Genomic DNA, 14,747 nt, shown 5'->3' on the forward strand with positions numbered 1-14,747 from the left:
CAATTTATTCGGTGGGTACGTCATAGAGCCATGAAGGCATTTTTGCTATTGAATGAGACAAACTTTTCAAGCCTTGGCTTAGGTCTTTGCTGCATTACAATTCAACAAGGTGCAAATTCCTTTCAGTGCAGTACCTTGTTGATCTTTATCTGATGGTTTTTTTAAATGACAGAACCAGTATTTATGTCAAATTCACTTCCTTGATGACCATTTTCCATATAGCTGTATGAGAAGTTATATTAGTATATGGTTGAATATTTTATTTATTTAATATCTGAATGCATATAATCCTGTAGAAATATTGTAGCTTGTTGCTGTTTTGTGGATGTACAGCTTGTGTGTTGAGATCACATACGATAGTAACCCTTTGATTATGAAATAGTGGTGTTGCATTGCTGCCATTTGCATAATGCCTATTAGGAAAAAAGCATGCATTTTGGATCAATATGTGTTGCCAGATTGATTCACATATTAAAAACTCCAAAACACCTAAACTATTTGAATTTTCTTCAGTTGCTATTAAGCTTTCAAATGTGTGCAAAGGATCAAAGGATACTTGGAATATCTTGCTTATGCAGTTTCACTTTTTTGCAAGAATCTGCACATTATGGCTGAATATGGCAGAGTGGTATTGCCCACTTGTATGCACAGACTTCCAAAAGCAGTTTTATGTGATAAAAGCTTGGATACTTCCCCACCCCTGCAGGTAGCAATGAATTTGGCGTTCTGTCAAAACACTGTGAATGTGTTCAATAAAATCTGACTTTTTCTGTGACTTGAAATGTTTTATGGTCTGTTCAACAGGCTTTCTCAAGTACCACCTAATTAGACTGTGTTCACAGTTTGTTAGCCTTAAAATGAATTCCATAGAGCTTGATTAGTAACCAAAAATATGTTAGACTTTGTTCATAAATGGTTTCTGATATTTCTGCTATTTTAAACTATTTGGAAATTTTAACTGTGCAAAGCTATAATATCACACATTGCATCTATTGGATGGTATACAGAGTTTAACAGTTTCTTTCTGTTTGTTTCTATGATTTGAGAAGTTATAAATGAAATAACCTAAAAGGAACCTCTGCTGGAAAACTGATAACTGATAAATTAATGATCAATTTAAAATATCTCAAATTTAACTGAGCGATATACATTAATGCAAATCAAGAATGATCACAACTATGACCCTGTATACTGCAAGTCGACATCCCTTCAGAAAGTGGACTTATGAGCCAAGTATCCCAGAGTGCATTGCTTCAATGAGTTTGTAAACAAAGGCTCTGCCATCCTCTGCCTTTTAAGCTCATCTCTCTTTGCAGTGGACTTTCCCTGGAACTGATGGTGTTAATCATGTTATCGTAGTGTACATGCTGGTATTTTGCCTTTTAGCAGTATGTCAGGGTCAGTAAGGTGCAATCTCAAGGGTTTTGCTCTTTTTAAAGCTATATCTCTCTTGTCACTGAACTCGAAGGCGCAGCAGGAGGACAGAGGGGCTTTCTGGGATGCATCCGTTCCCTTAAGATGAATGGCGTGACCCTTGACCTGGAGGAGAGAGCAAAGGTCACCCCTGGGGTGAAGCCCGGTTGCTCCGGGCACTGCACCAGCTATGGGATGTACTGTCGAAATGGAGGCAAGTGCGTGGAGAAATACAACGGATACTCCTGCGACTGCACGTCCACGGCCTACGATGGAGCTTTCTGCACTAAAGGTGAGCTCTGCGGTGGTTTCAGCCAAAACGCAATTTGCATAGTTTGATCAAACTAAAACTGTTTAAAACGGTTTTGAGATTGCATCAAAGCCTGTGTGCACAGACTGTCAGCAATAAAGGCATTTCACAAGACACTGAACTACATTATTACTTATTAATTTTAATGTTGTTCTGGAAGTAAACACTGAACAGAGAGTGAATAGGCAAGTTCCTGGAGAAATTAATAATGTCACATTATGGCATTGATCCAAACAACATTTTTGCCTACAATTAAGTGTCTTTATTCACAAATGCAGTTTGGCCATCAGCAATTATCAAAGTTCTCTAAACTGCAAAAAAGATCTATTTGTCTGATCTGTGTGACAACTGTTTACAATAATCACAGCAAAAAAATAGTTAAAGTGAACAGTTTTACTTTTTAATATCTCTTTACACAAAGTATACACCTTGAAAAGGTGTATACTTAATAGAATGCATAACTATTTAAAAGTACCTTATACATTCATTAACTATTATTAAATGACCCTTCATAACAACGTGTATAGGCACTGAAGAGTGTTTGCATTTTAAGCTTTTAAAGTCACACATTTATAAGAACTCTACATACTGAACAGGATATCTACCACAACCAATCCATTTCTAGAAGCTTCCATCTCTCTTCGTGGTGTGCAGGACAGATTGTGCAAATGAGTCAGAGAGAGATGGGTTAAGTAGCATGTGCCCTGCACATCACAAGCTCCCTGTCTCTATATTTGAATATGGAAATGTTGTTTCTGACATCAAAAGGTCTCATGGGCTGTGTCTGTGCTCTGCTGAGACCCAGATCAAGCGATGTAGGGCCTGGGGTAAAGATGGCTCTGTGTTCCTGCCCCACCACTCTCTGAAGACTTTCTCTCTTTCATTCTTCTCTTTTGGCTTGGCGCTCGCAGTTTGTGTGTGCCTGAAATATGCACACACGCACGCATAACTGCGACACGGTCGCGTACATTTGCATTTTATACATATTTACACATAGCGCACAGGGTACAGCTGTCAATAATGCATTCCTCTGTGTGGATACCTTCAGGTAAAAGCCATTCACTGACAAGCAGTTGTTGCTGGGTGATGAAATACTCTTTTTTTATGACAAGTAGGACAGAAAAGAGACTGACATGGCATACAGTGTTTGTACCTGACAGCCAGGGCTTTCCAAACACCGCAAAAAAGTCAGATTACAAAATGGTGACGGTAGAGAGAAGAGAAAATCATAAAGGAATAATGGAATTTAAAAATCCATATTACGTGCCTGTGAATACCAGAAGTTGAGATAGTCATCAGTCTGCTTGTGAAGATGTGGGAAAAGTCTTGTGGTATAAAAACAGTAACGCTAGAGTCACGTCTTACCGCCATCCCTCTCTCCAGTTCCTCTCCTCACTGTCGTCTGTGGAGAGTAGGTGTCACGGCGGTCAGGTGAGCATTAGGCCAAAGCAGCACAGCCCTGGGACCTCTGGACGGAGAGAAAGAGGCTCGGTGGTGCAGCTGAATAGAAATGAGGGTTTGAGAGCACGGCCTAGCAGACAGCCTACAGTACCTCCTGCTCCAATCCTGGAACAAGTCAGCTGCTGTCTGTTTTGATCTTATTTAATCTATTTTATCACATTCCTTTTTTCATTTGGTCTTCCACAGGCGTGATTTTCAGGGCACATTATAAATTGCTACTGCAGTCAAAAACTTTACGACATCCTATAAACTATTTTATGTCCGTTTGTGGATGCTCCGATGTATGGCGACTCCCTTTATATCCAGCCATACATCCAGCCGTTTTTTTTGAGAATAGTCCTTTAAAATCCTGAAGACTTCTGCACTGAAAGGAGGCCCCTAGAGAAGTGTGACTACATAAATGTGGTCAGTCATTATAGGGAATAAACCTCTTCCACTCTGTATATAGCACCCAGAGGGAATGCTTATGGTGTTAGTCACATGGTGTGATTCATCCAATCCCTACGCATGGAGGTTACTCCATTAGCCCTCCTGATTTCCCATGGTTCTGACTGTTCACTCCCCACGAAATGCGCACAGCATCGTTTTCCTTATATATGGCTTTCATAACATAGAATTTTTTTTGTCCATGCCATTTTTTTTATTTACAAATGGTGCATCTGCACACATTACATTTTAGGAGCCCACAGAGACATTCTATATCCCTCTGTCACGCCAACATAGACGTAATGGTACACAGAAAGAAAGTGTCCCTTTTTTGCCTGTTTAATAGGTAAACAAGGCAGTCTCAGGCAGCACATATTATTATTATAATGGTCTCTGAGTGGAAATCAAAGCACTGATTTTGACTACTGTACTGTCGGGTGGGAATTCTGTTTGCATTTCACTCTGCTTAAACGTTTCTATTGCGGCAGTGCTTGCATTCTACAGAAAGAGCACTGAGTGGTTTTTATTTACAAAGAGGTATAAAAACATGGAGGGGATGGACATGGTGATGTAAGATTATAAGAATATGTTTTTTTATTTTTATTGATGTATTACCTTTATAAACTCATTGATCTCATCATTGAAACTCATTGAAAAATGTAATTGATCTCATTAGCATTAAATGACTACTATATTAGACTATCTCTGGATTACAGTTCTAATTTAGGAATTTAGAAAGGTCATACAAAACACAAATTTCTGGGTGAATATATTTTGTATTATTTTTGAAGTATTTCTGAGTAAGTTCATGCTGGTGAATATTTTTATTTGTGTGTGTGTGTGTGTGTGTGCATTCATGTATGCATGTGTGTATCTTTCAGATGTTGGTGGCTTCTTTGAGATAGGGACCCTGGTCAGGTACAGCTTCATGCCTGAGGCTGCACCAGCAGCGACCAAGGAGGGCAAGGGTCTCTCCCAGAATCTGGCCTTAGAGGCCAACCTGACCCAGGAGGACCTGGCCTTTAGCTTCAGCACGTCCAACACGCCCAGCATCCTGGTCTACATCAGCTCCAAGACCCAGGACTACCTGGCAGTGGTCCTGCGTCACAATGGTAAGGTTCGCTGTGACTGACGTGGGGGGTCAGATGCGGGTTGTGGGGTCCTCAGAAGTCATTTCCTCTCCCTACAGCCATTCAGACTGTGTGAACAAGGGCTAACATCACCCCCTGCTTGTGAAAACATGAACAACAAGATATTAGCATCTAATGGCCTTCCCCTTATGAACTTTTCAATGTTCCTCTATGTTAAAGTCCAGTTAAATGCTTTGACTGTCATCGCCCCTTTTAGATTTACCACTGTTAATGTATATTGTGTACCAATAGAGCCACATTATACAGAGCAGTGAAAAAGTATTTGCCGCTTCTTGGTTTCCTCTATTATTGCATATTTGTCACACTAAATGGTTTCAGATCTTAAGACAAAATGGAATATTAAACTAAATGAACCTGAGTAAACACTTTTTTATTCTTTCATTCATTTATTGAAAAACAATATCAAACACATATCAAATGTGAAGATGAACTGTGTGATTACATATGACATCGTTATTACCAGCTCGAGAGCCATAATATCTACATTCAAATTGAAAGCATGCCCTACTTAAATTTGGTTTCTCTTATGATGCAGATAACTTCACCTAAGCACTATTCTCTCATTGGTTCTTTCTTCTCTTTATCTTTGAGCTCTTCTTTCTCATTTGTCATCATTACAAGCTCCTCCCAGCCAGGTCTTCTCACACTCCATTTCACTTCACGAGGAGTCCAACACCAGGCAGCTAATATGAAGACATAAACTGTATGACTGTGTTTGGTTTGTAGTAAAAGCGAGTCAAAGGACAAACCTTGAGAACAGCCTCAAGGTTTTTGCATAAAATATGTATGGAAATGATGTTAGATGCCATGTTCCTCTGCTTTGTTCTTGTGTTTGTCCATGCTTTGTTCTTGTTTTTTTGTTGTGTGTGGGAGGCATAAGCATGACTGCGGTACTTTATTTTTCTTTTTCATCATAGCGAAGAATGTTATTCTGCTGTGAAGTGGTTATTCTGTTGTGTCCACAGGTGTATGACATTTATATTAACAATCATAAATTGTTTTATGCTGAACAAAGCTCTGTATAACATTGACATTTAGAGCCAGGCTGAGGGTTTTTTCACTTAAGGTAAAAACCAAGGAAGGCATGACCGGAGGGAGCACAGCCAATCAGTCTCACAGCTGTTCAATTTTTGGAGAATGATGAGCAGACGTTAGCAGGGTGACAGGCAAGTTACTGTTTCCCAGATGGAGCGGATACGAGGCGTTTATTAGCCTCAGTCTCGCTAAAATATACACAGAGGAGATTGAGGCGAGGCGGGTGTCAGGTAGTCCAGTGCACAGCCTGTCTCCTGTGAGTTATGCGCAGCACCGGAAATTTCACAGTGTGCTGAATTTGAGACGGCGTTTCCAGAAGAGAGGAAGTCGGGCGCACCTGTGTGTAAGCAAGCGCTGTCGGAGGGAAAGGCGTGTGCGCTGTGGCATAGCGCACGTCCCGGCCTGGCTGCGTTCTGCTTGAGATCACATGGGCGCCGACGCCCCTGCCGAGCCCCGGTGACGGGCGTGACTGGCAGGGGTGAGGTCCGACGTCCTGTCCTTCCCCCCACCCCCCCACCCCCCACCCCCCCGATAGGAACGCTGCAGATCCGGTACGACCTGGGCGGCCTGAGGGAGCCCTTCACCATCGACGCGGACCAGCGCAACCTGGCCAACGGCCAGCCCCACAGCGTCAACATCTCCCGTGTCCAGAGAAACATCCGACTGCAGGTGGGCTCAGGCTGCTCTCTGAAGCAGAGCTACAGGGGGGTGGGGGTCTGATTTAGGGCAGAGATGCACAGGGATTGGGGAGTTGTAGGCCAGAGCTGTAGGGAATTGTGGGTCTCAGTAGAGCTGTGGGTGGCTGTGGGTCTCAGTGGTTCAGAGCTGTAGGGGGTTGTGGGTCTTAGTGGCTCAGAGCTGTAGGGGGTTGTGGGTCTCAGTAGAGCTGTAGAGGGTTGTGGGTCTCAGAAGAGCTGTAGGGGGTTGTGTGTCTCAGTAGAGCTGGAGGGGGCTGTGGGTGTCAGTGGTGCAGAGCTGTAGGGGGTTGTGTGTCTCAGTAGAGCTGTAGAGGGCTGTGGGTGTCAGTGGTTCAGAGCTGTAGGGGGTTGTGGGTCTCAGAAGAGCTGTAGGGGGTTGTGGTTCTCTGTGCTACAGAAATCCATTACACTGCTGTGCAGTGCTGAGGCCAGGTCACTGAAAGGTAACATTGATCTACTGTGCAGAGATCAATATTATTGTGTGCTTAAGATTTTTATTACGCTTAAATGACCAAGATATGTTTCCACCGATGCGATCAATACTAAAGCACTTCCTCGGACGCAACATAAAAACCCTGTTGACATCGCGCCCGATGCCGTCGCCCATTTAACTCCCGCCCCCCCGCCATCAAACCCCCATTACTGTCACAGCCCCATTATGCGTGCCCCACTACTGCTCCTGATTGTGGAGAAGAAAGCAAACTGGCGGCAGGTTCGGCACAAGACTGAGAAGGCTATAATAAGGAGAGAGGTATTTGCGGGGTGCTTATTCCATTCGTTTAGTGCCTTCGCGGCTACACGCGACTCTATTTTGTCTTAGAAAGGCACCTTGGGTGGTCCTGCAAGTCTGTAATAAGACCGCGGGAAAGTGGTCAGTTGTGTGAAGCTGCAGTAAATCGAGGGCCACACTGAATTAGTGTGCTCGGAACGTCCAGCTACACTGTATCTGTGTTCCCGGGGGTTAATTTTTAAGGTGCCTATTGACTATTTTCAGGCATATCTGTTTCGGGATCCAATTAAGCATGCCGGGTAATGGTCCCTGTACGGTAAATTACAGATCATTTCTTTCTGAGAGCGGTCCTATATGCCCCAGACGATGGAAGAACAGCATAAAAATTGACAGCTTGACGGGTGGTTTGTCATTAAGGAAAGGGCCGTCGTGACTGTCTCCGTCTCTCCCTGCCGTCTGTCGGTCCCCTGCTTGTCTGTGACACAGTGAGCCGGCAGCACAGGGCAGTCGCCTGTGTCTTTTCCTCTCGTCACTGTGGATTTTGGACATCTGGAGCTCTGAACGGCGAGAGGGCTCACGTGTAGGCGTGCTGCTGGAGGCTTGCCTCGCATGAAATGAGCCCTCTGCTCTCTCTCTCTCCATGTCTCTCTTTCTCTCTGTCTCTATCTCTCTCTCGCTATTTCTGTCTCTGTGTCTCCCTCTCTCTCTCTCTCTCTCTCTCTCTCTCACTCCCTCTCTCTCCCTCTGTTTGTGTCTTTGTCTCTCTAAAATTCAAATTCAGATGTACTTTATTTGCATGACAAGTAATTTTGTGTTGCAAAAGCAATGGGACGTACAAAATGACAATGACCCCTACAACCAGAAGAGGGGGAAAAAGGACCCCCTCATACATGTATGAAACACACACACACATACACACACGTATTCTCTCTCTCCCTCTCTGTCTCTGTCTCTCTCTCACTCTCTCTATTTCTCTCTCTCTCTCTCTCTTTGATGGCAGAGGGGTGAAATCTGCTTTGATGGTAGAGGGATGAAGAGCAGGGTGAGATGGGAGCAGCGGTCAGTCTCACCACGGGTCCAGGAGGGCCACCGACGCTGCGCGAAATTGAAACCGGGGGGGGGGGGGGGGTTCGCTTAACGGCCTTTTTGCGCAGCGGCGTGCACGTGACAGATGCTGCTTTGGGTCTTTTATGTGCGCGCGGCGCGTAGCCTGAGCTGCCCCGGCCTGCGCTCTCACAGCTGCTGCAATGGCTGACCGGACACATCACTCACACGGCCGCCGGCAGCATCGTGTCAATGAGGGCCTCGCCCACATGACCTGGGAGGACACAGAAGCCGTGAAGCGCACACCTTAATGCACATTAACTTTCCCATTTCTCATTTCACCTTAAAGGCGCCCAGGCTGCCATACGTCAGGACAAAACCAAGGCAAGTGTCTGTATATGAATCAGACCTGGGTCAAATACGTATTTGTTTTGGATTCAAATACTTTTCTACACTTTACTGATTTGTCTGGTGTATTGGAACCAATGAAAAAAAAAAAGTGCAAACCCCGCCTTCTGGTCAAATTGGCAGGCTCAGTTACACCAGACAAGATCAATAGAGCACAGAAAAGTATTTGAATCCAAAACAAATACGTATTTGACCCAGGTCTGAAATAAATGCATCATGCCTAGTAACTAGCATGTGCGCGCTACAACCACCTGAACAATTCTCCAAGAGGCCCACATTCAAATACTTTTTGGCCTCTTTTCCAGACAATCCCAAATGAATTTGTGGCTCTTAAGTTATTAATATTGTACTTTTAAAAAATGCACTTGCAAGCTAAACTATTAATCATTTTTTAGAGAGGGCACAGTCTAGAATTAGTATTCAATTTGAGAGATCAAAAACTTAATTTGGAGCCTAACAAACCTCAGGGAATAGTTTGTTCTGTTAGCATTTTGATATTTATGTTATCATCACATCCCATTTTTCTTGCTTTTTTTATCTGTTATATCTGGCGGTACTAAAATGATGAGTGAAGAGGAGTTTCCTGGAATGGAAAGCACCTGTTATACTCAATGTGTACAACAAGGCAACGGAACAGCTGACTTAACATATGGTGACTGGGTGTTGTTATGTGTTGTGAATACGGAAAATCATTTCTACCCTTTTGCAAAAACTGTGAGATGGCTGTCACGGCAATACTGAATAAATCAGTTCTGCTAGTGTACATGCAGGGCTATAGCTTTTTGTTTTGTTTGTTTATTGCAGCACAGTGAAGCACCCTCATTCGAAAATGAGGGTATCGTGATCTCGTAATTGTAAGTCAATACCTCCTAAACTTTGTTGGCCGATCTTCATATCAAAGACTTTCTGTGACTCTGACTGTGGGGTCCTTTTTTGACTTTGAGTGCATTTGAAAGAGAAGGGTTTCCTCCAGCATAAGAAGATGACCTTCCAGAGAAAAGGGGGGTGTCGCACTGATTCACAGGCTTTCTGTTCTCACGAGGGCTGCCAGACGGCGTTCTTTTCTTCTGGTACATGGCTCGCGTTTTTTTTTTTTCGATTCCGGGAGGCGTGAGACGAACGCGAGCGCGAGCGCGAGCGCGCTGGGAGAGCCGCCCGGAGTTGAGGAGACGTTTCCTCCTCCCCGCCTCCGAGGCGGCCGCGCGTCGCGATGCGCTCCAGAGATAGTCTTCCCAAGGTCGCGTCGCGCAGGAGCGGGGAGCGCCGAGACGGGAGGGCTCCTCCGGTCGGCGATTCATTTCCTCTCCGCGCAAACAGCTCAAACCCGCCGTGGGTTGGAGCGGGAGAGAGAAAGAGAGAGAGAGAGAGAGAGAGAGAGCGATGGAGAGCTGCTGTGGAGAGAGGGAGTCTCCGAGAAGCTGCGGTCTTTGAACGCAGCCAATTTGTTTTCCCAGATAAAGGTAAATAAACTGAAAGGGATTTAATTTTGTCACATTACCCCCCTTCCCTCTCTTTCCCCTCCCCCCACAACATGCTCCCAATCAACATGAGCAAACACGAGGCGATGTCCCTGTGCGATGGAGCAGTGGAACGAGATAATGTCTAGAAAGCACGGCAAAGGGGGAATTCCAGGCAAATTACCTGTGCGGACCCATCTGGGAGCCATTGAAATAAACAGGTCGCGTTTATCAATTTGACATGTCCCGCAAACAAATTACGCGCAAAATGAGAGGGAACAAAAGTCATTGTTTTCCACAGCCCCTTCAGACTATATTAGGCCATTTGTATTCAAGGAGCAAAATAGCAGAGAGAGAAGCACTTCATAACATTGATGGGGGAAATGAAGAGTCGTATCTGCCAGAACAAAAAAAAAGGTCATTTTGTGGACTTGCTTCCTGTAACACCATGGGCAGGACAAGTTATGCTAATTAGATATTCAAGCAAAGCAGAAATAACAGCCTAATTAATGCAGTCAGGAAATTAGAGAGTGCTCTCATCTCTGTAACAGCATTTGTAATCAGTCACCCTTCTCTGGTGTCAGGGAAAATGTGTTCTCAAATCAACAGGAGTGACTCATATTAGACATTATTATAAAATTCAGGTGTTTGGAAAAATGTTTCATTACCTTAATTGGATTGTCTGAAGTGTATTGTAAACTTATCGGAAATCATGAATGTATATGTTTTTTATATAAAAACTGTGGAAAAATTGTAAATCGATAAGTAAACTTGATTTTACTCAGGGTGGCTGTACCACACAGAGTGAACCTTATAAATTACCCATATGTACAAAATGACCGATTATAATGTTATAATGTTGATGCACCTGTGATGTTCAGAGAAATAATATGACCATTAGGTGGTGCTAAATATCAGCCTGAAAGCATGTTAATGTTATGTTCCACTAGAGGGAGACATAGACCAGAGAAAACGTTTTTCTATGCTATGTGCTACAAGGTCCAGACACTTGGTAGCCACTGGGCTGATGTCGTATGAAGGTCTGAGAGCTTCTGGGATTCTAACTGTGTCACATAGTTATTAAGAAAATGCTGTGTTACATTCATTGTTCAGGGAAAGCTTGTTACTGTCTGTCCAACTGTCTGTCTATCTTTCTGTCCAGCTGGACCACTATCCTCCAGTGAGCTACTCCCTTCCAGATGCCTCCGACACCCAATTCAACCTGATCAAAACGCTTTTTCTGGGCAAAGTCTTTGGTGAGTACAAAATCGATAATTAATTTTATGTATTTTTAAATTGCACAGTTTGCTTATCAGAATCTCTTGCCAGGGGTGACATATACTGCATTTTAATTTCGTAAAACAGTTAGTAGCACATCCATGGCTGTTTCTACTGGAGGAATGATGCTAAATTCCTGCTCCGCTGTTGTGTAATGTGCCGACCTGTATAGGCACAGCGTAGTGTAGTTTCATGTTCTGTTGTGACTGATGATTTCTGAGGTGTAAAATATATCAAGTAGCTATTTTCTTTTCTTTATTGGATGTTGCAAATGTTCAAACTATTCTATTATACAGAAAAGCATATTCACTTTTTGTTAGTAGATTTAATCCAAGGAAATGTGCATGGCATAGACGTATTAACGCACATTCATGCAGCTGGATATATATTGATGCAGTTAAGTACCATTGTGGATTTGAACTTGCAGGCTTCTGGCTTGCTAATAAATGACAACATCTAACCAGTTATAACCGGGCACTGTTTCACGAAATAGGATTATTGAGTTAGCTGGATAATCATACTGAGTAAAAACCAGAATCCTCTGGATCGTGGACTGATGTAAAAAGAGCGGTTCCAGGTTTTATTCAGTGCAGTTATCCAGCTAACTGAGTAATCCGGGTTCGTGAAATACACCCCTGATGTCCAAAGGATGTTTTGTTGCTTTAAGGATGGAAAGACACGCCACGGAATTCTCATCCTCGGCTGTCTGTCGAGTGGCGTCTCGTAACACGTAGAGGCCAGACTCAGTCTGTCACTATTCCTACAGCGCGGCTATGACATAACCTTTCATATCAATCACTGTGAATCATTGTGTCTTTGTGTGGGACAGGGATTCGTACACTTTGTTACCAGAATGCATTTCTTTTTCCCGCTGTGAGATTAAAGCAAGAATTCTCATTGCACTTCCGTATGCTTAATTCACACACCTGCTCATTAGCGTTTGAGCCACTTGGGCTCGTTAAGACATTATGCTCAGATATCAGGGTGAAAGGGGTCTGTGCAGAATTAAGCTAGAAAGTCAAGGTACCAGTGAACAGTTTCAGCTCAATGTTTACAGCTGCTCTGTTATTAATGTGCAGTTGTGTGTCATTGTTGCTTTTTAGCTACCATAGACGCAGAATACAGTCATACAGCAACAGCTCCATTCACTGGCTTAGGTTTTGCCATGTGACTCAGTCCTCACAGGCTCAAGTCCAGGATGTCATTTGTATGACCGGGAGTTTGCAGTAGAGTGACATAATTAGCTTTTTCGGCTTTTAGTTTAGAAGGTTAGTTTAACCTGCAAGGAGGTATGTTCAAGTTGGACCAGGCTTCATGGCTTGCGACTGTGTTGACCCCTATTACAATGCACCAGGCACCCACAGACTAAAAGCTATATTCCGTTATTATATATATGAAGCAGCAGACACGTCGCCAGGGAGACCAGCCTGCCTAGACGTGTGTCTGAGGCACCGGTGATTCATCTGAAATGTGGAGAGTGGGACAGTTCTACCTGTGTCTCAGCTTCTGGATGTCAGTGGAGAACAGACCTCAGGGAGTTTGATAAGTCCCTGGTGAGCTTATCTTGGCTGAGCAGATTTCAGGAAGACATTCCCTCTCTTTAGGACAGAAGATAGGAGGGTGTTCAAGTCTTATCACTTACTCCTGTGGCACCTTTGAAGATGGAACTGCTATGGAGAAAGATGATTGGTGGAATAATTTCCATGAATGTAGTATGAAAGAGACCATCAAGAAGATTATTGTTGCGAAGGGTTTTACCTGCTGATAAAATTGCATAAAATGCATCAATTTTATGCACACATTTTGGAGGATGCGTATGCTATTGTAAGACACTGCTTTTCTGTCTTGTTATCTATAGATTGTGTTTTTACTCTCATCCAGAAACAAAATCCTCAAATAAACATTAAAATTTAAATAACACTTTAAATCAATTTACCAGTTTGATATTAATTATCATTCTTGTTTTTTTCTATTGGTCTATGGTTGTATGTTAGTTGAACCATGTGATAAATAATTTACACTAGAGGGCACCAAAGGCTCAGTGTTCTCTAGCAAAGATGAACAGAAAGGTAGAGAATTCTTTGTTTGCAGGTGGAACACACAAGGATTGCATTTTCAGAATTCATCATGCCTAATTTAGTTAAAAAATGCAGTTGTCCATATACTGTAATTACTGTACTGTGATTTCACTACTTGTCAGGAAAGATTTTTATTTTTTTTTTACAAATATTTCCATGGGTGTAACATGTTCTGTTATAGTACATTGAACAGTGACAATATTTTTTTTAAAAATATGTGTGGATTATGAGGCATATTTTCAGGTTTTAAATGTTGCAAGAAATACAAATTATCATGCTGGTAAATAAATTGTCTAGTGAAACAGTTGAATGAATTTTGGAGGGTAGAGGCTCTTGATTAACGGTTTTCTGTCTTAGTGAAAGCAGGCATCATGAATAGAGCTGCTGTGGTTGCTAAATGTTTTCTGACATTGGCGCTTGTTGTCGAAAAGTCACTGCTTTGCTCTCTGTACTGAGGCTTATTACACCTGCTGTACTGCCATAATTAAACACCCTTCAAGCCCTCATTGAATAACAATGGAACAGTCCTGAACTCATTATCCCTGGTCCATCATCGATCAGTGACACAGGGGGAATGTTAATCTGGCTACCATTGCCTCTACTGACCACAGACAGCAGGTAATTATATGTGTCACATTACGGTTGACATCAACATTTCACAGTCATAGATGTTGTCACTGTGTATTTTCAGGCAAAATAGAAGGACAAAGCAGCATTGCAGTAATACAATGTATGTTAAGGGGGCAATGGTGTTGTTCAGTAAATACTAACAGTGTTTTATAAAACTACAATTCCTACAATGCATTGCAAACATTACATCCCAGTTACTGACGAATCAGAGGGATTTTTCTGTTGCTAACCCTCACTGGAAGTGTGAGGCAAAACGCAATTACCAAAGCTGTTAGCATTCACATGGCACATTGCACCTCCTATATCTGCATTCCAAATTATTATGTGTTATTTCAGAGACACACACAGTGGGTGACAGCACACTCAGAAAAAAAGTGTCACCCACTTTTATGCAAGTGACAGCAAATTCCATGCACTGTGTGTGAGTCCGTGTTCCCAAGGCGAGGTGAGAGTCTCAGGGGTGTGGAGATTGGCTGCAGGGCAGTGCACAACCAATGAAGCGAGCAGATTAAACAGCTCTTAGCGCCTAGCTGCTAGCTATCGACCGCATTGTACTTGTTGCCTCCCTCGAGACCCATCCCCCCTACCCACCAAGGTGAAGGCACAGCCCGGCAGCAGGCAGTTTGAA

General features: G+C 43.1%; 1 protein-coding gene across 2 annotated transcripts in view; it reads left to right on the top strand.

Moving 5' to 3' along the window:
- cntnap2a (contactin associated protein 2a) overlaps positions 1 to 14,747 on the top strand; it is a 311,365-nt gene that overhangs the window by 275,278 nt on the left and 21,340 nt on the right. For both annotated transcript variants that reach the window (XM_035415431.1, XM_035415432.1), the window contains exons 18-21: positions 1,469 to 1,705; positions 4,492 to 4,722; positions 6,332 to 6,465; positions 11,296 to 11,389. In XM_035415431.1, the coding sequence (XP_035271322.1) occupies positions 1,469 to 1,705; positions 4,492 to 4,722; positions 6,332 to 6,465; positions 11,296 to 11,389 (696 nt within the window). The remainder of the gene's footprint in view (positions 1 to 1,468; positions 1,706 to 4,491; positions 4,723 to 6,331; positions 6,466 to 11,295; positions 11,390 to 14,747) is intronic.

Source organism: Anguilla anguilla, chromosome 4 (assembly GCF_013347855.1).
Source record: "Anguilla anguilla isolate fAngAng1 chromosome 4, fAngAng1.pri, whole genome shotgun sequence".
NCBI lineage: Eukaryota > Metazoa > Chordata > Actinopteri > Anguilliformes > Anguillidae > Anguilla > Anguilla anguilla.